The 21,715-nt window shown below is 35.2% G+C and overlaps 1 protein-coding gene across 2 annotated transcripts in view; it reads right to left on the bottom strand.

Annotated features, from left to right (window-relative positions):
• hip1 (huntingtin interacting protein 1) overlaps nt 1–17,637 on the bottom strand; it is a 60,630-nt gene extending 42,993 nt beyond the window's left edge. Inside the window, exon 1 of one of the 2 annotated variants that reach the window (XM_051129566.1) lies at nt 17,257–17,637. In XM_051129566.1, the coding sequence (XP_050985523.1) occupies nt 17,257–17,376 (120 nt within the window). In that variant the 5' untranslated portion in view covers nt 17,377–17,637. Of the gene's footprint in view, nt 1–5,460; nt 5,817–17,256 lie in introns of those variants that run through there. The other variant, XM_051129567.1, reaches the window with a different exon arrangement.
• Nucleotides 17,638–21,715: the final 4,078 nt, after the last annotated feature.

Genomic DNA, 21,715 nt, shown 5'->3' with positions numbered 1-21,715 from the left:
CTACTTTGAGGTGGTTTAGAGAATAGGCTGCCAGTTTAAAGCACACAATCGCTTGCAGAAGCCCTGCTGATAGCGAGCCATGAATGAGGCATTGGTCTGTGGCTTCTTTCAGCATTTTCTGAGGTGTGGGTGTAAAACTAAAGTTGAAACTACTAAAAATACCTCCTGACTTCCTGAGGTGGCTCTCTGTTCACAAGAGTAATTCTGAACAACCTGAAAATACAAAAACTCTCTCACACCCTACAAGAACATACACAGACTTCTCCTTTCTTGCCGTGTTGATGAGTGGGGGGGATTGACGCACACACTTAGCCACTTGTGTTTTTTCAGCTAACACAGTCTATGGCAAACCACTCCACCTCTTTTAAAGGTCATAGCAGTGAAAGGCAACTGTGTACTGGGTTACGAAATTACTTTTTCTTCCCTTTTAAAGACAGTTTTTATATTTTACTCACACATGACTCAAACTTCCTCTTTCACGGAACATTCAGTCAACACCTAATTAGTGCTCTGGAGTGGAAAAAAATAAAATAAAAAAGAAATCACACTGAACAACCATACCAACAACATGACCTCAGTCAGAGTTTTAATTAAACAGCAATACTAGGCCAGTGGAATATTTTATTAGGGGTTCAAGCACATAGCTCTGAAACCCTATTGTAATTGTTAGAATGGTCACAGAGCAGCAATCTCCATGTAAACCTGATTGTGCAGACCAAATCGTAAGTTGTAGAGACTTGAAACTTGGCGGAATGGTAGTACTCACACCGCCGACAAGGTCACCAAGGCTCACCCCAATCGGCCTGTTGGGGGCACTACAGCAATCTAAAGTATGAAAACTCCTAAACCGTCAGTCGCAGGGTCAAGTGTCTTATGTCACTGGAATCCTTGGCTCACGCCGGACAAAACGCATGCTTTTAATGTGACTGTGAGTGAAATTATTGGATTTTTTTTGAAAAAACTATTTTTGCAAACTAGCCTTAGGTTTTTCACCCGATCGGAACCAAACCAGTGCAGAAAGTTTCTCTAAAGAGTGAATATCAATAATTATCAAAAAAGTTGAACTTTCGGGGACGCCAAAGGGACAAAGGGACGGCAAAACGTTCAAAAGGGGCAGGGCCACTTTTAGTAAAATGTGTAGAACTCCTGAACAGAATTAGATATCTTCACCAAACTCAAAACACTTATGTAGGAGCTCAATCTGAGGTCACAGGACAAAAATCGTGGAGCGTCTCCACTTGGTGGTGCTATAAGAGGTAAAACACATAAAATTGGCTATACCTACGCAACCATTTGTCCTATCAACATAAAAATCTCTGTGCACGGTCTTGGCCCAAAGCGCCACAAGTGTCTGTATAAGAAAATTAATTTGTATCATATGATAGAACTCCTCATTCCCGACAAATACGCCTCTAGAAGCACTGCTGTCGATCAAATTCTTTGTTAAATAATTAAAAAGATGTAAAACAAAAAGAAACAAACACAACAAAAAAAAACCTACTTTTGCTAACTAGTCCTAGGTTTTTTTGCTCAATCTGGGAAAAAAAAAAAACTGAAGTACAATTCTCTGGAATCTCTAGGTCAATAATTATCAAAAAAAAAATGCTGGAATTTACCCTTTGGGAAGCTATAACAGGGTCATTTAGAAAACAGGCCTGTCCAAATTTACCTAAAATCCTATAAAGCCTAAAGGAAAACTCAAAACTTCACAAACACTGGTAAGCTCATGCAACGTGATTCTAAACAAGCATGCAAAGTTTTAAGGAAATCGGACAACATCTGGCACTATAACAGTCAGAACCTTTAAAGAACACAATATCTCTATGGTAAATTACCTGGATTTGCCAAAAATGCTTTTTAAATCATTGATTTAGTTGGGTACAGGCTTGCTACATAATGTCTTTTTTTCATATGTGCTTAAAGCTATATTTCTATTTCTTTCAAAGTTTTCACTCTGACCAAATACTGCTTCTACTTCTAAAAGCAAATCAACATCAAATGCAAATATATCCTCCATTAATGCAATTTATATTTAGAGGGCTGCTGAATGCTTGAATCTGATTGGCTGATGAACGTTCTAAGGCATGCAAATAGTTTCAGGGAAATGTTCCAGCAGGTCCTGACTGCATTACATGTCCATATCATTTTGCAAAATTATTTCAGTTATTTTAAAGGCCCTTACAGTCTAAAACAGCAAAAGAACCAAACCAGTTACGCGGCTGAAAACCTACATGACGCTTCTTCTTAGTAGTGAAGTGGTAACATCACTATTCTTGAAGCAGTTAAACTATCAGTTTTGCTATCAGTAGTGATGCTGCTAATCCACACACTCTTAATATCTCTCTCATTAATAACTGCATTTGTCTGCTTTAATAACTGCATTATGATTGGCTCAAGCCCCCATTACTCAAGCCCCCATTGGCTCAAGCCCCCATTATTAGCTGTAGAACGGCATTTTGGAATTTACAAAAGGCTTGAGATGGGATGCGTAATAAATTAGTCCTACGCGCAAAAGTGTTCTAAGGGCAAAAACCTTACAAACATCTTGAACTACAACATCTGAACAATGTCTCAAGGTGTAATAACTATAGTACAAGCAGAAAAACTGCTTCCAGAATTCATAACACAATAAATGCAATGCAACAATTTAACAACACTCATCTTTGAGACAGCATTTAGGTGCACAAACCTTTTACTAAATCCAAAAATCAAACTTGATTAAGGGCCATAGGCCGAAAGTAAACGTTGCATTAAATCCAACTGTTCTGTTAAAATTAAAAAAAAAAAAAATAAAAAAAAAAATTAAGAGGTTATAAAAGTTTTTAAAAGTGGTTTTTAACCACTTTTATAAGATGTTTGAACACAGTTGTGTGGCCACAGTGTGTGAAAACAACAGCATATAATGGTAAAAATCCACCCACTATTTTTTTTAAATCCCAAAAAATTATAAACACTCTTTACACAGGCCATTCCAGATTTCTCCCCATGTTGATGTCATCGTAAGGAAATAGTCCCAACCATTTGTGACAATCTATGCCCTGTTAGCATAGACATAAACAAATTAGTTATTTTATAAGTAATATTTATTTGTTTTATGCTTGTTGTTGTTATAATATTAAAATGTGTGCTTTTAATTTATCTGTCGAACAGTAGAGAATGACGCTAGCAAAGCCATGGTCATAGGTTCGATTCTAAGGGAATGCATGAACTGGTAAAATGCATTAATGCAATGTAAGAAGCTTTGGATATAATCAGCCAAAAATGCATAAAAAATTAAAAGTAAATAAAGCAAACTAAATAGTTAGATGATGTTTAAAATTGATTAAACTCAAATAAATAGTAACCAAACACAACACCTAAAATATACAGTTTGTCTTATAAATTGTAACCTAAAATCTGGTTAAATCTTGTTAGAAGAAACAAGGCTTGTGTTCTTATTTCTCACAGGCAAAACACATCCGAGATGAAGAAGTGGACCAGGTTCCTGAAAGGGCCTCACAGGCCTTTTGGTTTCAGCAAAGGAACTGAATATCTGTAACAACAGCACAATTGAAAAAAACCCTGAGTTTTATAGGCTTGCTAACAAGAGGTTTCCGAGGCCACATCAAAACCTCTCAATCAAACCCAGAAGACACAGATCAAAACCAAGCACTGCTCCTGCTTCAGTGCAAATTACATCAATCATTGACTTTCCATAAAGCTTGATTTAGCCTTGTGGTCTGCACTACCAAAATCTCCGGTGGGGATCCCAGATCCCTACTCAAGTAAAGACATGTTTTCATGCCATTGTCAAGCAGAGCATGACATAAGGGACTTGAGAACAAGCAGATATCACACACACAATGTTGATAGTGCACTGGGAGTCAAAGCAGAAAGAAGGATGCAGTGATTCAAGTCAAAACAGTGAATCATGTGTCCAAAAATGGTACAGACAAAGTCTCAGATCTCACAAGAACCTAAGGAGCCACTCAAGATTCAAAATCCAACATTTAAGTCCACACTTAATCAAAGATTGCACATTTAAAGCGACAGGACACCCCTAACAAATAATAATGATGTAATTGCTTAATGTACACTACCAGTCAAAAGTTTTTGAACAGTAAGATTTTTAAGTTTTTTTAAAGAAGTCTCTTCTGCTCAGCAAGCCTGCATTTATTTGATCCAAAATACAGCAAAAATAGTATTTTTTGCATCAACAGTCCAGTCACATGATCCTTTAGAAATCATTCTAATAATCTGATTTTATGCTGGAAAACATTATTATTATTATTATTGTTATATTGAAACCAGCTGAGTAGAATTTTATTCCAGGTTTCTTTGATGAATAGAAAGTTTAGAAGAACAGCATTATCTTCTGTAACATTATAAATGTCTTTATCACTTCTGATCAATTTAAAGTATTATATGGTATAGTGTATAATGGTACAAAAGCTTTTTATTTCAGATAAATGCCGATATTTGGATCTTCCATTTATCAAAGAATCCTAAAATAAAAATGACTCAACTGCTTTAAATATTGATAATAATAAAAAAATGTTTCTTAAACAGCAAATCCGCATATTAGAATGGTTTCTGAAGGATCATGTGACACTGAGAGACTGGAGTAATGATGCTAAAAATTTAGCTTTGATCACAAGAATAAACTACAGTGCAAAATATATTCAAACAGAAGCCAGTTATTTTAAATAGTAAAAAATACTTCACAATATTGCTGATTTTGCTGTATTTTGGATTAAATAAATGCAGGCTTGGTGAGCAGAAAAAGAGAATTCTTAAAAAAAAAAAAAAAAACATTACAAATTTTACTCTTCAAAAACTTTTAACAGGTAGTGTATGACTTGCTTTATTCTGCCAAACAAAAGGTGATGTCAGGAATGATATTAAGAACTGGATCTCAATCTCAGAGTCTCAGTCACCATTCACATTCACAGAGTATTTTAATACAATGAAAGTGAATAGTGACCCATTCTGGCTAGCATCTGCTTTTGTATTGCAAAGAAGAAACAGTGGTACAGACTCATGAGGGCGAGTATTTGTATTTGTGGGTATCCATTAAGTTAATAAAAAGAGTTCACGCGTTCCTGTTGTTTGAACGTTACCGGTCCATTTAAACGCAAGGCATTTGTTTATATTAGCACACTGACTGTGACTTCCTAAAATCCGGGAATGTTTTGGGAAAAGCCTAACGTTACTTGAGCCCAAACAATCTGATACTTGCTAAAATACGCTTTCAAATACTTGGCGACATCGCTGCAACTCGTTTAAACGTAACGGTCCGCGGAGTAAACGACGGTTTAAATCTGAGGCAAATAAATACACGAGACTGTTACTCAATTTCACACAATCCTCGATACAAAACAACCCCGCGAACAGGCAAGCGCGAATCCATCCCCACCCCCCAAAACGTGCAAGTAGATGCCCTAACACCCTCCAAACATCAACATTTCGTCGAGCACCTACCATTTTATTCGAGTCCATAGTTCAAACGGGGTTATGGAAGCGAAGGTGAACCGGTTCCCCGCTCGGGAATCAAAAGCAGACTGCGAATCCGCTGAGGGAGGCGGAGGGAGCTGGAACGGTCCGTTAACTCAACATGTGTCCGGTTCAGTATCGAATAGTCCCTCTCTCCTTCTCTTTCCCGTTCCGTTCTCTTATTTCCCCCTCGTCCTCCGATTGGCAGATGGCTGGACGCTCTAGAAAAGCCACTGCCTGAAGAACGCGAGTCATAAACACGAGTCATAAACGTTTTTCCTGAACATTATGTGACAGGTACGGAGCACAAAACACAGAGCAATGCTAGAAGGAGGAGTCTCTCATGCATTGATGTCATTTGCCACAGCTTTTGACTTAAAAGGACAAAAAGGAGAACGAGAGCGAAATTCTGTCAAATGTTACATCACTAAAAAAAGAAACAGAAGTGGAAATGTTTGTATTGCCAGGTTGACGCAACGTCTTACACATAGTGAGGCAAATAGCATTTGAAGGCTTGAGGAAAATCAAACTGCACTCAAACTAAACTGCACATGAGACACTGCAACGCATAATGCGTTATGGCACGTACAGATGCATTATCTGGAACTGTTAGCCCACTATAGGAGTTGATGCATATGTGTAGGTAACCATCCATATGCAGAATATAGACGTGACTGATGACATTCCAGTTAAACACTCATGCTTGCACACGATCACGTGTGTAATATTGGTGAATGCCGCCCTCATCTGGTTGTTTTTGAACTTGAGGTAAAGCAGCATGAGAATGAGCAGCTCCATACATTATTAATCCAACAGGTGCTGGTGTGTAACAGGAGATCTAAAGACAGGCTTTTAATTAAGAATAGTAAGGAGAGAAATAAGTGAGAACATAAAACGTCCCACCTAGTAGTAATATGTGACCCAGGACCAGGGGCGTCGGTAGGGCTAATCATTAGGGACTCGAGCCTCGAAAGTTTTTACTCCAGCCCCGAATGTTTTTTGTATGACCCTGAGAGTTGCTGCATGAGCATTTCACTGTTTCAGTGAAGGGTCAAATATATACACAGAAATTTAAAGGTATTCACGGCAACCCGTCAAAGTAAAAGTTCGGTTTAACTTTATTAATCGTTCAGTATAATGTACGTGCCTACTACTACGACTACTACTACTATTAATTAATAAAAATGTATAATTTTTTTTTTCACACAATATTTCCTCCATGTTTTTACATTTTAATAGTAAATCCTCTTTATTTTCCAAAAATAAAATATAATTTTCATTAAAAGATCAATAAAATCAATATTTTATACCTTCATCTGATAACCAGAAAAATGCACAACACAGAATTCCATGAAGCTATTGTAAAAAAAATAAATAAAAATAGTTTTTATGCATTCAAATAAACAGACATGCTAAAACATATTTGGTAACAATAAAACGTAAAGTGGGAAAAAAAAAAAAACATTTCATAGGGTCCTAAACATGTAATTTTTCTTAACTTTTGATAAATTGACAGTAAATTGTATAAGATTCATGGTTTTAATTAATTACACATGATTAAATACATTTTGATTAATAAAATTAAATTTAACCATTAAAAAGAAGACCTGAAAACAGAAAACAGAATTTGAAAAAAAATAAATAAATAAATAAAATAAAATAAAACGGAATTTGGGGGAAAAAAAATAGGGCCCTATTTTTGCATGCAACTATATATTTGTTACAGTTATAAATACATTTTCAAATGTATTATTTTATTTGTCTAAAATATTTTTGTAATGTTATAATTTTGTTATAATACTTTGATATGTTTGCTATTTGCAGTGATTACTATTTACTATTGTTAATAGTGTGACAAGGTCTTTAACACCCAGTTTAATGCCCCCCGGACCCACCTAGAAGGATCCAGGTTCAACCACTTGTGTCTAACAAAATCTTATGTGAGCATGATGTGAGCTCCCACCAACTACCACTAGCCCCTGATGTTTTGGCACCAGCCCCGGATGTTTTAAAATTCTAGAAACGCCCCTGCCCAGGACCATAAAAAAATCAGTTATAAGGGTAGTTTTTTGAAATTGAGATTTATACATCATTTGAAAGTTGAATAAATAAGTTAGGATATTAGGATTTGTTAGGATAGGACAATATTTGGCTGAAAATCTGCAATCTGAGGGTGCAAAAAACTAAATATTGAGAAAATCACCTTTCAAGTTGTCCAGATGAAGGCAATGCATATTACTAATAAGAAATTAAGTTTGGATATATTTACGGTAGGAAATTTACAAAATATCTTCATGGAACATGATCTTTATTTAATATCCTAATGATTTTTGGCATAAAAGATACATCAGTCATTTGACCCATACAATGTTGTTGGCTATTGCTACAAATATACCCGTGCAACTTATAAGCAGTTTTTGGTTTTGTGGTCCGGGGTCACGTATTATAGGATCTAAACGTATTATGGCTCTTGAATATTAAACCTAATTAAATTCAATTAATTATAATTTTATGTTTAGAAAATATACATGTAAAACAATACAAACAATAACAAAAATTCTGTCCACTACACTGTAAAAAATAAAAAACACAATTTGTTGAGTCAGCTTAAAATAATTTGTTACCCTGCTGCCTTAAAATTTTAAGTTCAGTCAACTAAGTTTAGTCAACGTGAAATGTTAAGTTGTACTAAGTACAACTACAAAGATATTTGCTAAACTTAACAGATGGGTAAGTAACCCAGCTGCCTTTAAATTTTAAGTTGATTCAACTCAAATATCTAAGTTGTCACTTAGTATAATTTAACATTTCAAGTTGAATAAACTTTTTTTTGAGTTGACTGAACTTAAAATTTTAAGGCAGCCGGGTTACGAATTATTTTAAGTTGACTCAACAAATTGTTTTTTTACAGTGTATAATACACTAGCATTTAAAAGCTTCATGTCAGTAATATTTTTTTTAAAGATATTAATACTTATATTCAAGGATGTATTAGATTGTATTGCATTAGATAAATCTTGTAAAATGTTCCCGCAAAAATATTAAGCAGCACAACTGTTTTCAATATAATCATAAGAAATATTTCCTGAGCAGCAATGTATGCAAGTATGTAGAATCAGCATGATTTCTGAAGGGTCATGTGGCACTGAAGATTAGAGTATTGCTGAAAATTTAACTTTGCATCACAAGGATAAACTACATTTTAAAATATATTAAAACAGAAAACAGGAACAAAGAGTTTTTGAAATTGTAATAATATTTCACAATAGGGCCCAATAAAATCTGTTCTTTTTTTCCCAAATTACATTTAACTATTTTCCAAATTCTGTTTTTTCCATTTTTGTTTTTCTGGAATCCAATTCAATTTTTCCTCAACTCAATTTTAATATTCATGTTAAAAAATATTATTTAAAAAGCATGTCTAATTAATTGAAATCATGAAACGTACATAATTTAACAGCAACTTTATTCTTACATTTAGTTTTATTTTTACCAAATTCTGTGATTCCATTAATTTTCTGGATACCGATTTAAATGAAATTTTAATAATCCAAAGCATCACTAACTAATTGGTTTTATATTAAAAAAAAAAAAAAAAAAAAAAAAAAAACTTTTTTTATTTTTTATTATTATTTAATTTATTTATTTATTTTCAGAAATACTGTGTTGTGTATTTACATTTTTCTGGTAAATAAATTCCGGTGAGTCATTTTTCTGGCAAATAGTCCTTAAAAATGTTTTAAAAATAATTTTATGAGTAGTAGTAGTAGTAGTACTATCATTAAGTAAAGTAGTATATTTCTGTCACAATTTCTTCAAGTTAAACTGAACTTTTATTTTGACACGTTTCTGTGAAGACCTTGAAGTTTCTGTTTGTGTATGATATGACCGTAGTTTTTTTCTCAAAAGAAGCAGTAAAATGCTCATAAAGTGACTCTCAGAGCAGTTCTAGAAATTGCAACTTAATATTCACAGACACTAGTCCATATTGTTTTGATTTAAGTGTACTGACCTACTTTTAATTTCATCCAAAATTTGGTAAATTCCGTGACATTCTGCGTTATACAGTAAATTCCATTTTTATGACTAGATTCTGCAATTCCGTCCGCATTTTTTTTGCATCGTGGAAATGATAGGGCTCTAGATGACTGTTTTTACTGTATTCTCTATTGAATAAATGCAGCCTTGGTGTCCAAAAGGGACTCATTTCAAAAATATTCAAAAATCTTACCAACCCCAAACTTTTGAACGGCAGTGTATATCCATAATTTATGTTTAAATACATTTATATCATATTCTCAGAGATGCTGTTCGCTTGCATAAATCTCAGATATAAAATCTACTGCAAAAAGGCAACAGTTTAGACAGACGTCCAAAAAAGTTCACAAGATCAGTTGATCTGGACATGATATTAGTCAATGTTTACGTAAACTATGCCACCCAAATCACTCATAGAGGAAAAATGTGGCAGCAGGAAGGGCGGAGGGTTCTCCAAACAAAGCCAGCTCTTTAAAGGGCAATCACTTCCTGGTACCGTGTGGTAGGCCCATCGGGACAGTTTACACTGGTGTGCTTCATTGGCCAAGCATATTCCACCCAGAGAGACGCTACGGCAGAGTAATGTGACTGCCAATGAGTCACTGCCCACACACTGTCTATGTCTGTCCAGCTCACACTGACCACAAGCCTGGAAAACTGCAGGCTTACACTTCCCAGTTAATGTCAAACAAGTTAACTGCCCACTTTAGATAATGAACAAAAATGATAACATTACATTGGATCTGAGTGCGCTCCATCAACCGTCACTGAATAACTGTGACCTTTGCTACTACCCACAGGATTCCCACATTTTTTGACCAAAGATTTTACACAAAAAAGCAATTTCTAGTTGCTGAATTATTTTAGAGCTAAGGATAGCAATTAAAATGCACTTGAAATTTCAGTACCTTTTTAAGAGCTTTATAATTTGAAGAAATTGCTGAATAAAGTTGTTATTTTTGTTTTCTTTGCACACAAAAAGTATTTTTGTAGCTTCATAACACTACGGTTGAACCACTGATGTCACATGGACTATTTTAATGATGTCCTTATTACCTTTCTGGGCCTGAAAAAAATAAATGAAGGTCTTACTGGTTTGGAACAACATGAGGGTGAGTAATTAATGACAGAATTTTCATTTTTAAGTGAAATATCGCTTTAAGGATCACAAAGTAAAATGTAAAATTTAATGTAATTTTATCCTTCAGACTACTAGGTTTTACCCATTTGTCAGCAAGAAGTTTTTAATAATTTAAAATATAATAAAATTTTGAATGATCACTTAAGTACAGGTTATTGCTACAATATTGCTACAAATACACCTGTGGTTTTGTGGTCCAGGGTCACATATTAAAATATATAATTGCCTTTATTCTAAGGGGGTTGGTTCTTCATTAAGTGGTCAGATTTAATCGTAATTTGCATTTAAACTTAAGCTATGTAAAAAAAAAAAGAAAAAGAAACTGTATACACAATGTCACAAACCTCCAATAATATCCAACAATCTGCATCAAATATGACCATATTCCCTGCAGTAATGCATTAATGGTCTGTTTGATAGCAGTATGACCCGAACACTGTTTCTGGCACAGGCATCTGGCGTCCCGCCAACCTGCATAGGATTTTTAATCCACAGCGAGCGATCGGAGGCCACAGGCCAGGGCCCATGTGTTCTGCTGTCTCAGGGCTTTTCATACATGCCCTCCTGCTGTCAATGACCCCAACAAACTCTCCTCGCCCTCTGGACCACAAGAGGAGCTACAGTAAATGTGAACATTTGAGATGCAAAGAGAGTAAAAGAAAGATACTAAAAGATGGTAGGATACCGAAACTACTACAGACAGAGAAAGTGAAATGCTGAAAGTAGAGACTGGCTGCTTAGAGGGAGGCGAGATTACAACTGTCTGGCTCTGTGCGGGCGAGTCCTGGAAAAACAGAGGGGGGCAAGATTAGGCTCCTCCCGAGAATTCCTTTACGGGCACAGTACCAACACAAGAAGGAAGACAAGCACAAGAGATGCAGGGTCATAAACTTAAATGCTTTAACGTAGGATAGTTGATATAACAAGAGGAGGATGAGGAAATATGGGACGAATGGAGACAAAATGACCTAAATTAACTCTCAAAAAACAATTACATTTGCTCATAATTTACTCACCTTTAGGCCATCCAAAATGTAGATGAGCTTGTTTGTTCATCAGAACAGATTTGGAGAAATTCAATTACATCACTTGCTCTTCAATGGATCCTTTGCAGTGAATGGGTGCCGTCAGAATGAGAGCCCAAACAGCTGATAAAAACATCAGAGTAATCCACAAGTAATCCATATGACTCTATTTCATCAATTAATGTCTTGTGATGTGAAAAGCTGTGTATTTGTAACAAAATCATTAAGGCGTTGTTAACGTCAAACTGTTGCTTTCAGCTAAAATATGAGTCATCATTGCTTTCTTGATGAAAAAGTCATCTTGTCTGAATCAGGAGAGAAATATGCACAGAACAATCAACATTTACAAGTTTATGGACTTTTTCCATTAAAAGAAGCGTTATTATGGATTATTTGGCCAGAATAGACTTAATGATGGATTAACACACAACTTTTCAGTACACAAGATGTTATTTGATGGACTGGAGTCGTATAGATTACTTGTATACTATAGTTACGTTTTTATCAGCTGTTTGAACTCTCATTCTGACGGCACCCATTCACTGCAGAGGATCCCTTGGTGAGCAAGTGATGTAACTGAATTTCTCCAAATCTGTTCCGAAGAAGAAAAAAAGTCATCTTGAAGTAGATTTTCAGCAAAAAGTTAATGAAAAATGCAAATGATGCTGAAATCATTTGAAATGATGCAAATGATGATGAATTACTCCATGATTTACTGATTTACTGATTTATTTGACTTCAAAATTTCAACAGCCATTCACTGCCATTATAAAGCTTGGCAAAGCCAGAACATTTTTAATATAACTCCGATTGTATTTATCACCTTTATCTAGGTGTCATATACACCCACGATGGCTCGAGGGTAAGTGAATCATGGGGTAATTTGCATTTTTGGGTGAACTGTCCCTTTAAAAGTTAATGTGAAACCTTTTTCGCAAATCATTTGACCCGATGTGACACATTTCCAGTGAAACAGGATATTTGTCTTTTAAAGACATGAGATGGAAACTGTGAATTATTTGGATTAGCACTGCATGATTTGAGGAAAAGATTTAGATTAGCTAATTATATCTTATCTCTCACTTTATGAACATAAATTTCATAATGTTGCCCTGGAATTTGTTCTCATCAGCCTCTGTGAACAGTAAAGTCATAGATGTGTCAAAGTGACATAGATGGGCACTATAAGGCCGCTGACCAGCTCATGAGAAAGTCGTTATATTGGCATTGTGCAATATCCTTACAGCACCAAAGTCAAGTTAACATGAGGCAAGTATTTTTATACAGCTCAGAAAAAATACAGGGGTCCAAACTTCAAGGATCTTAATGGTGGGTACAGTCATAATTATACATTTATATGACTATAAAACACCAATAATAGTAATGAATTTATTATAATCATATTGTTGTTATTATTATTATGTATTACTAAATAAAAATATTAAACAAAATAATAAATATTAGTATTGTAATATTTCACAGCTAAATAAAAATAGTATTTAAGAAAAGTATTTAACAAAATTAATTTTATTTTACAGTACATCTGAAAAATCTGAAAAAGCTTTCATTTAGACAGAAAAATACAAAAAAAAAAAAAGAATGTTACATTTAAGAATGCCGGCAAACCTTTGGAAGCCTGTTTCCTCCACTGAATAAAAAAAGATAATTGCTATTTATCTCGCAATTCTGACTTTTTTTCTCAGAATTGCGTGACATAAAATAGTGCTGTCAAACAATTAATCGCGACTAAACACATTCCAAAATAAAAGTACACAATAAAAGTACACACACATGAATGTATATATTTAAGAAAAATGTTATGTTTATATATAATGTATATTTATATATAAATTTATATTTATATTTATATATACACAGTAGACACATATAATGTAAACAAAAACTTATTTTGGATGCGACTAATCGCGATTAATCGTATGACAGCACTACGATATAACCTCGCAATTCTGAGAAATAAAGTTATAATTGCATGATATAAACTCGCAGTTGCAAGAAAAAAAAAACACACAATTGCGAGATTTAAACTCGGAATTGCGAGAAAAAAGTCATAATTGCGAGATACAAACAATACTCGCAATAGTTGCGTTTGTGAGAATTTTTATACCAATTGCGAGTTTTTCTCATGCAATTCTGACTTAATTTCTCTGAATTGCGAGTTCATGTAAAATGTAAATTCACAACTGTGAGAAAAAACCCTTTTACTTCTCCATACAAACGAAGGAATGAAAAGGGATAAAAATGCGTAACCACCTTATTGGCTATTGGTTAACAATATCCAATGGCGCGCGTGGCCTTAGTGACATCAGCAGAAAAGTAAAGTCGTTTCAGAAGAGAAGCATTCTCGATTTAACCATTTAGAAAAAAATAAACAAAGTGAATGGGCTCAGTTTTGCTTTCACACTGACTATCTTGAACTGTGTCTGATACAAAATGTTCTGCGGGATGTTTACGACGCTCGAGACTGATTCGCAGATGACTTATTTTGGCAACACTCTCTTAACATGTTATTTCATCCGTGTGGATTCCGAGGCTGGCCGGATGTCCCTCCGCTAGACTCCGACCACAACAAAGGTTCCCTGCTTAGATTTCCTCCATATAAAACTCCAGTTAAGTAGATGCTAGTCTTCTAACACCCAGCCACAAGGCAAACCATGCTCATGTCATTACAGAGCACCACACTTACATCCTCTCATCTAAAACAGGCTGAACTCACACCACAGAAGGCCTATTAATCTAAACATAGCGTTCCAAGGCCAGAAAAGAGACGGGATATTATGGGATCAGACTTCCTCCAGGCAAACTACCTGATAAGGACTGCTCACAATAGCATTTCCTACTCAGACCTGATCAGTTTGAAGTGTTATTTTTAGACACAAGTGTTCAGTTTAGGCTTTATAGTTCAACTTTTGCACTTTGGGCCTGTTTTTGGTTAAATTAAGAAACAGAAAAACTCAAGTTTAGGTCTGACCCAGTGATCGCTCCTAAAGGAGTTCAAGAGCGCATGCGTCACACGAGTCTCGCTAATCCATGTCACTGTCCTAGTTGTAAACAGGACTGAATATTGCACGCTCGAGTCAAACGTGATGCTGCAGCTTGCTGACATTGTTATCAAACCAGAAATTACGCGAATTTAAGTTGCCGCCACTATGTCTACCTCGACAAATCTCAGCAAGAACGAGGTCATGCTGATTTCAAACGCTCTGAAACCCACCAGTAGGGCAGTCGGCTGCAGCTTCATTCATGTGACCTACTTTTCCTGATGGCCGTGTCTGGATGGGGAGGGGAAAGACCCCCAGAGAAGTGAGAAGAGCGCATGAACAATGAGAATGCATTTCTCTATACTTCACAACACTCTTTCAGGCTCAAGCACCCAGATACTGGCTGCATAATTCAATGCATGTACGCTGTAAAAAGGTCACGATAAACAAGATACTGTTTATTCGTCTCTCAAAGACTGAAGACACATGGAAATCCACCAAGAAGCAGAATGCATGACCGTCAAACTCAGTCCTCTGAGCCGCTAAAAGCTTTTAGGTCGGCTCGATACATGGCCATCAGTTTGGAAACTGAAGACTCAGTCACAGATAATGAGTTAAACCTTTTATAATGCACATTAATGTCATATTATGAAAAACGTGTGCATGTAATGAACTTTGTTCCCATCCTGAATCAATGACCCTAGAATGTGGACTGATAAAATGTAGGTGCGATGTGGTCTAAGGTTCACTGAACTGAAGGTTGAATTGAACAGCCCATCAATTATCGTTTTGTAAACATGACGGCTTTTACGGTGGAAATAAAAATTTATTTTATGGTTTGGCAAAGCACACATTAGTAGGCTGCTTTGGGCACCAAATGAAGATCTTGAGAAAATCTGATGGCAAAAATTGTGCACCCTTACAAGTAAGAACTATGGGGATTTGTGAACTCAAAGTGAGAAAACAGACAACGATTTGTTTTAAAACATGTACGTTAGCTTGATTTAGTAATACATTAAATTAAAAACAAATAATGCTCTTTGACTACCTACTCTGTTCCATAGTTCAAAAGGGTTTTTTTTAAAGATATGGCAAGCTATTTACCATGTATTCCTTTAATGATTAATTTTGTGTTGTTAATATTTGCTCTTAAAAAATGAAAAAATACAAAAAATTGTTGCTAATACAAAAATTAACAGTAACAGTCCACTAGTGACTAGTTTTTCCTAGTATTTATTAGATACAATTACACTGACAACAAAAACAGTGTAGAATTTACTACATGAATTATGAAACAATTTTTACTCAGAAATTGATAGACACAAAAACAATGGCAAGTAACATTAAATTAAACATACAATTTTGAAGCAGAAACAATTAGAATTTTAATTTTCCTTCAAAAAGCTTAAAAAATATTTTTTTTACAATACTTATTACAAAATTGTCAAGTATCTATAGAGTGTTTTCACAACGCATCATCAATCGGCCATACTGGCGACACTGAACATAAGCCACTGAGCCGAACAAAGCTTGCATATTTTGCTGATTATTGCTACTGAAAATGGTCAATACTGTCATGTTTTGAGATGTACTAATCAGTCAGGACCAGGAAAAACATTTGGAGTACTAAAGACGGCCAAAAGTTATAACAAATCAAGGAGAAGAGTACAAAAAACTGCCTGAGGAGCAAAAGGCATTTGTGGTTGACCAGACTGAATCAGGATTTCCAGGACAAGAATCTTGACAACATTCATGTTTGTTCATATAATTTTCGGTCAAGTAGGTGAAATATTATGCTAATATCTTACTTAATACTACTCATAACTATCTTCACCACCTATTAACTTAAGTTTGTCTCAATATCAACCCTTTCCTCCTTATTAAGTCCTTCTCTATATGATTTAGCAGCTTCCATGCATTTTCTCCATGTTTTAGACAGCATAAATTAGCAGAACAACGTATTCAGTAGTACATTAATCGTGCAGTCAATGCTGTTGTTTGCAGCCAAGAATCGCCAATATGTCCGCGCATCCAGGTACTTGACCAAACCGTGACGCAAGTGCAAACCCTGTATTCAGTTTATACTCCTAACAAACAGAAAATTTTCTTAACTGAATTCAATCAAGATTTGTGAGATTTGAGTTGCTCACTTTCGACTGATACGTATTCTGGTACCTAATTCATATATCAATCAGACACCTATAAGAATACATCACAAAATATTTTTGAATTTATTAGTGAATTTATAAGTTTAAAATAGCTTACTTGTACAGTTTTAATTGAACTATTAAGCTTTAACTACTAAAACGCATTTGCAACGGAGATAAGAAATGTTAGGTAAATGTAAAATGTTGACTTAGGGATAAGTACTAATATCAATGATTACTGTAATAGACATCCTACTACTAAACTCCATCGGAATGCTAGTAATTTTAAAACAAGAACTTGCAACATAAAAACTAGATAGGATACAAGTTAGTTTTAAGCAATAAATCAAAAAAGGGCTTGCCATACAAAGAGCTCGTTGGTGATATATTGGCTGCATGAAAAAACTTGCCCTGTGGTGTTTACAGTTCCTTACCTGATTACGCTCGAAGTTTTCCTTTTCAACTTCCAAACTGTTGGCACCGCCAGTGCGACGGCTGAGCACTTTGGGAATCGGGTTGGGGACTTGCTGCATGGAACTCTTGACGCGGTCCATTCTGGAATGAAAATCCAAACTGCGCGAACGACGGAGAGTTCCTAAATCAACATAAATAGAGTGTAATAAAAAGAGATTAACTCCAGCGATGAGCACGAAAAATCCAAGCCCTCGTCGTTATTACAAAAGGTCATTTTATACGTCCACCGCCCATGAATATCATTCCAGCGCTCTCCGCTGTCCGCTAGCGAGCGTCCAAAACATGCGTCCGTGCGCAGATCTGTAAGCGGAACACAGCAGCGTCAGTTCGTGCGATATACTATAGAAATCAACTCAACCCCAAAGCGGCGACTGTCAAAGGCTCCTCCCAGCGCTTAAACACACTGACGGGAGGAAAATCATTAGCTCCCGCCCTTCTAAACAGTTATTCTGATTCACACGGTTTACTACAGTGAATATTTCTCAGGGCAAATTAATTTTTTTTTTGTACCAATTTTATTTAGCATTGAATAACATATTTTCTGCAAATTCTAAACAAACGTATAATGAAATTAATGATGAAAAACAAAAAAGTAAATAAAAACTGAAAAATAAAGTACAAAAAATAAGTACAGTAAAAATAAAGTCACTCTGGCGACACATGAAAGTACACAAAAAGTATTGTCGTAGCTTCGAGAAATTATGGTTGAACCACTCATGTCACATGGACTATTTTAACGATGTTCTTACTACCTTTCGGGCCTGGGACATTTTAGTTGCGTTGCTGTCTGTTGGGGGTAAGACAGCTCTCGGATTTCATCAAAAATATCTTAATTTGTGTTCTGAAGATGAACGAAGGTCTTACAGGTTTGGAACAACATGAGGGTGAGTAATTCATGACAGAATTTTCATTTTTGAGTGAACTATTCCAACAGTTATTTACATACATGTAAACTTTTAGAGAACTGAAACAGAACAACGGCCTTGTGTTAACCCTACTAATAATAATATAAAAACCTTTACACTTGACCTTCTGAAACCTTAAGTCTGAGGCCTATATCTATCTTTAACTTGTTTTTGTTCCATTTTGAAGTTAAAGGGATAGTTCACACAATTTTTTTATTTTTATTTTATCAATTTAATTAACCTCAAATTGTTCCAAACATGTATGAGTGTCTTTTTTGATTTCCGTACTATAAAAGTCAGTGGCTACCGGCTGTTTACTCAAGATTCTTAACAATCAAAATATCTTCTTTTGTGTTCAATAGAAGAAAAAAAAATTCATACCTTCAATACATAACCCAACTTGAGGGTGAGTACATGATGACAAAATGTAATTTTTAGGTGAACTATCCCTTTAAAAGTGTGTCACGACATGAGAAATGAAATTTGCCTTGATCTTTTGGCATATTAGAAGTCTTTGTACCATTAAAACTTCCTGCAAGTTTCATAACTTAAAACGTTCTCCTTATAAGAAATAAAGCTTTTATTAAATCAAGCTCCAAAAATGTCTTGTTTGGATCCGAGGTGCAAAATGACGTCACCCGGGCACAAAAAGTTTGCATGAACACTGCCTCCAGAGCAAGATATCGACGAATAGTTGTCTTCTCACCATAGGCCCCACCCACTGGCGTTCAAACGGCTGACACACTGAATGCGAGTGTCGCGTTGCATCAAAAGCAAATGTGACCCTGGACCACAAAACTAGTCTTATGTTGCACAGGTATATTTGTAGCAATAGCCAAAAATACATCGGATGGGTCAAATTTTTCTATTTTTCTTTTATGCCAAAAATCATTAGGATATTGAGTAAAGATCATGTTCCATGAAGATATTTTGTAAATTTCCCACCACAAATATATCAAAACTTAATTTTTAATTAGTAATATGCATTGCTATGAACTTAATTTGGACAACTTTAAAGGCGATTTTCTCAGTATTTTGATTTTTTCGCACCATCAGATTCCAGATTTTCAAATAGTTGATGTTGGCCAAATATTGTCTATTCCTAACAAACCACACATAAACGGAAAGCTAAATCTCAATTTTAAGAAATGTACACTTATGACTGGTTTTGTGGTCCAGGGTCACAAATAGAAATTACAGTCACTGCTGCTATCTTGTCTACACTGGATACAGTATACAGATGCACATTCGCTTTCTAACACAGTCCACACGCTTGAGTCTGTCGTCAATAGGACAAATATAGAGAAACAGTTTGGTTTAAACAGCTTGTTCGCATCTTTGTACAGATATCAGAAGGATCTTAATGTAAGGAACAAGTGGATAGTTTACATTTAATGGCATCCTGGATCATGTCTGAGGATTGATCAGGGCATTTTGTTTTGTAAACGAGGCACAGTGTGTTGGAGAGTTCACAAAGAAACATTTGATGAAAGATGAAGCGGTACTAGATCTGATTGCAGCTGCATCACAAACAGTAAGTAAATGATCTCATAATGCTTTGTCTGGAAATTGCCGTTTTTTTAAATTATGTTGTCAAAACACTCACATGCAATAACAGGGGGCGTTGATACTGTTTCCTATGGAATGACATTAGCCAATCATAACAGTGGCCGATTCGTGAAAAGCCTTAAAGGGCCCGCACCGTAAAACAGGTCGTTTCAGACAGGAGGTGAGAATGAGGGTTAAAAATGTTCATTTTTCCAAATATTTGTTGTTGTTTTTTGTGCAAAAAAACTTTATTAACATTATAAGGAAACCCAGAAGAACATATTAAAACAAAAATAAATAGATGTGATGACCCCTTTAAGCAGATTTTGTGATCTTTCAGATGCATTTATGTTATCGCTTGTGATGCAAATTGCAAATGCTTAACTGTTACATTAGTATATGCTCTCTCTTGACTGTTTGACTTATGCGATTTCACAAGTATTCTCTTTGTATTTGCTGCATCTATTAATCACATTATTCCTTTATCAATAAATGTCACTGTCTGTTTACTTTCTGCTGATCCCACTTGCATAACTATATTTGATAGCATGGGCACCTGTGATCTCTAACTGTGTCCTGTCTCTAATGGGCAGATGCCAGATTCAATTTCCCTGCAAAGCAAATTCTATCAGATGGCCGAGTCAGAGTTTTGTTTCAATGATTCAGTAGAATGACAGTGTGAAGTCATTTTGCTCTTTGTCCTGAGTGATCATTATCTTTTGGTCTTGTCAGCACAAGATGCCAACCGCAGTCAACACCACTATGATGTCAGCACAGAACCTTGAATTCCAAGACACCAAAAGATCTAAATGTGATTGCTTTAGGCTACTATATATATGTATGCTGTCCTAAATAGTGCTAATGTGTCAGTTAAGAAAATAGTTCACCCAAAAAGTCCATCAGGTTAAGATGTAGATGAGTTTGTTTCCCTTTAGCATTACATCACTCACCAGCAGATCCTCTGCAGTGAATGGGTGCCGTCAGAATGAAAGTCCAAACAGCAGATTAAAAATATCACAAGTACCCCTAAATAATCTTTATTTTCTTTCAATCAGTCAGTGTCACTGTACTCTTCCAATGACAGCATATCATATCTTATTTTGTGCTGAGTTATAAAATAGACCCTTCTAAATGTGTCAGTTGCCATGTTTTGAATGAATGAGGTCTAATTTAATATGTTTAAAAATTTCTGATAATTTTATCTGTACAAATTCCTATGATTTTGAGACATGGGGTTGGTTGGCACAGGGTTAATTACTGGTTCACTGGATGTTGTTACTAAAATAAAACATCTGAATGTTTTCCCTCTTTTTAATTTCCAACCCGTCAAGAATCTATAAAATACAGCCTTTTTATCATTAAAGAAAAATAACAACACTGGTTGGTTTGTTATTCAAAAAGTATTTTGGTCTGTATTACCTATATGTATTACTGTTTTTTTCCACCAGAGATATTCTTCAAAGAAAAAAAATGTGGCAACCAACCTCAGAGCAGGATACCTAAAGAAAAGCGACTAAAACGCTATTTTATTTCTTTTAATTTAGCTACATCTAGTGGTTATACAACGCTACAACACTTTCATGATACATATATTTCTTGATATATTATATGTAGGCCTATTTACAGTATTTACAAACCATAACAATAAGTTACAGGTACGACCTTTTTGTTGAAGTGTACAAAACAATTATCCCTTCTTGAACACAGTATATCAAAAAGTCTAATTCAAGAGAGGAAAAATATGTATTCTGTTGTAGTCTTTAATAGTTAACTCGTAGGATAAAATAAATTAAATATATATCACAGCAGCATGTGTATGTTTTTTTACTGAAACAGAAAATCACATCACTGAACCGCATTCATCTCAGTAGTGTTCATTTTGTGCGAATCATTCTTTTGAGTCGGTTCTTTCCAATGAATCGATTCACAAAACCTTTCTAAACGGTACGTTTAGGAATCACACGAT

The sequence above is a fragment of the Labeo rohita genome, chromosome 15, assembly GCF_022985175.1.
Source record: "Labeo rohita strain BAU-BD-2019 chromosome 15, IGBB_LRoh.1.0, whole genome shotgun sequence".
Lineage (NCBI taxonomy): Eukaryota > Metazoa > Chordata > Actinopteri > Cypriniformes > Cyprinidae > Labeo > Labeo rohita.
The sequence above is the reverse complement of the archived record's forward strand: the minus strand, read 5'-3'. Positions and strand labels throughout refer to the sequence as shown.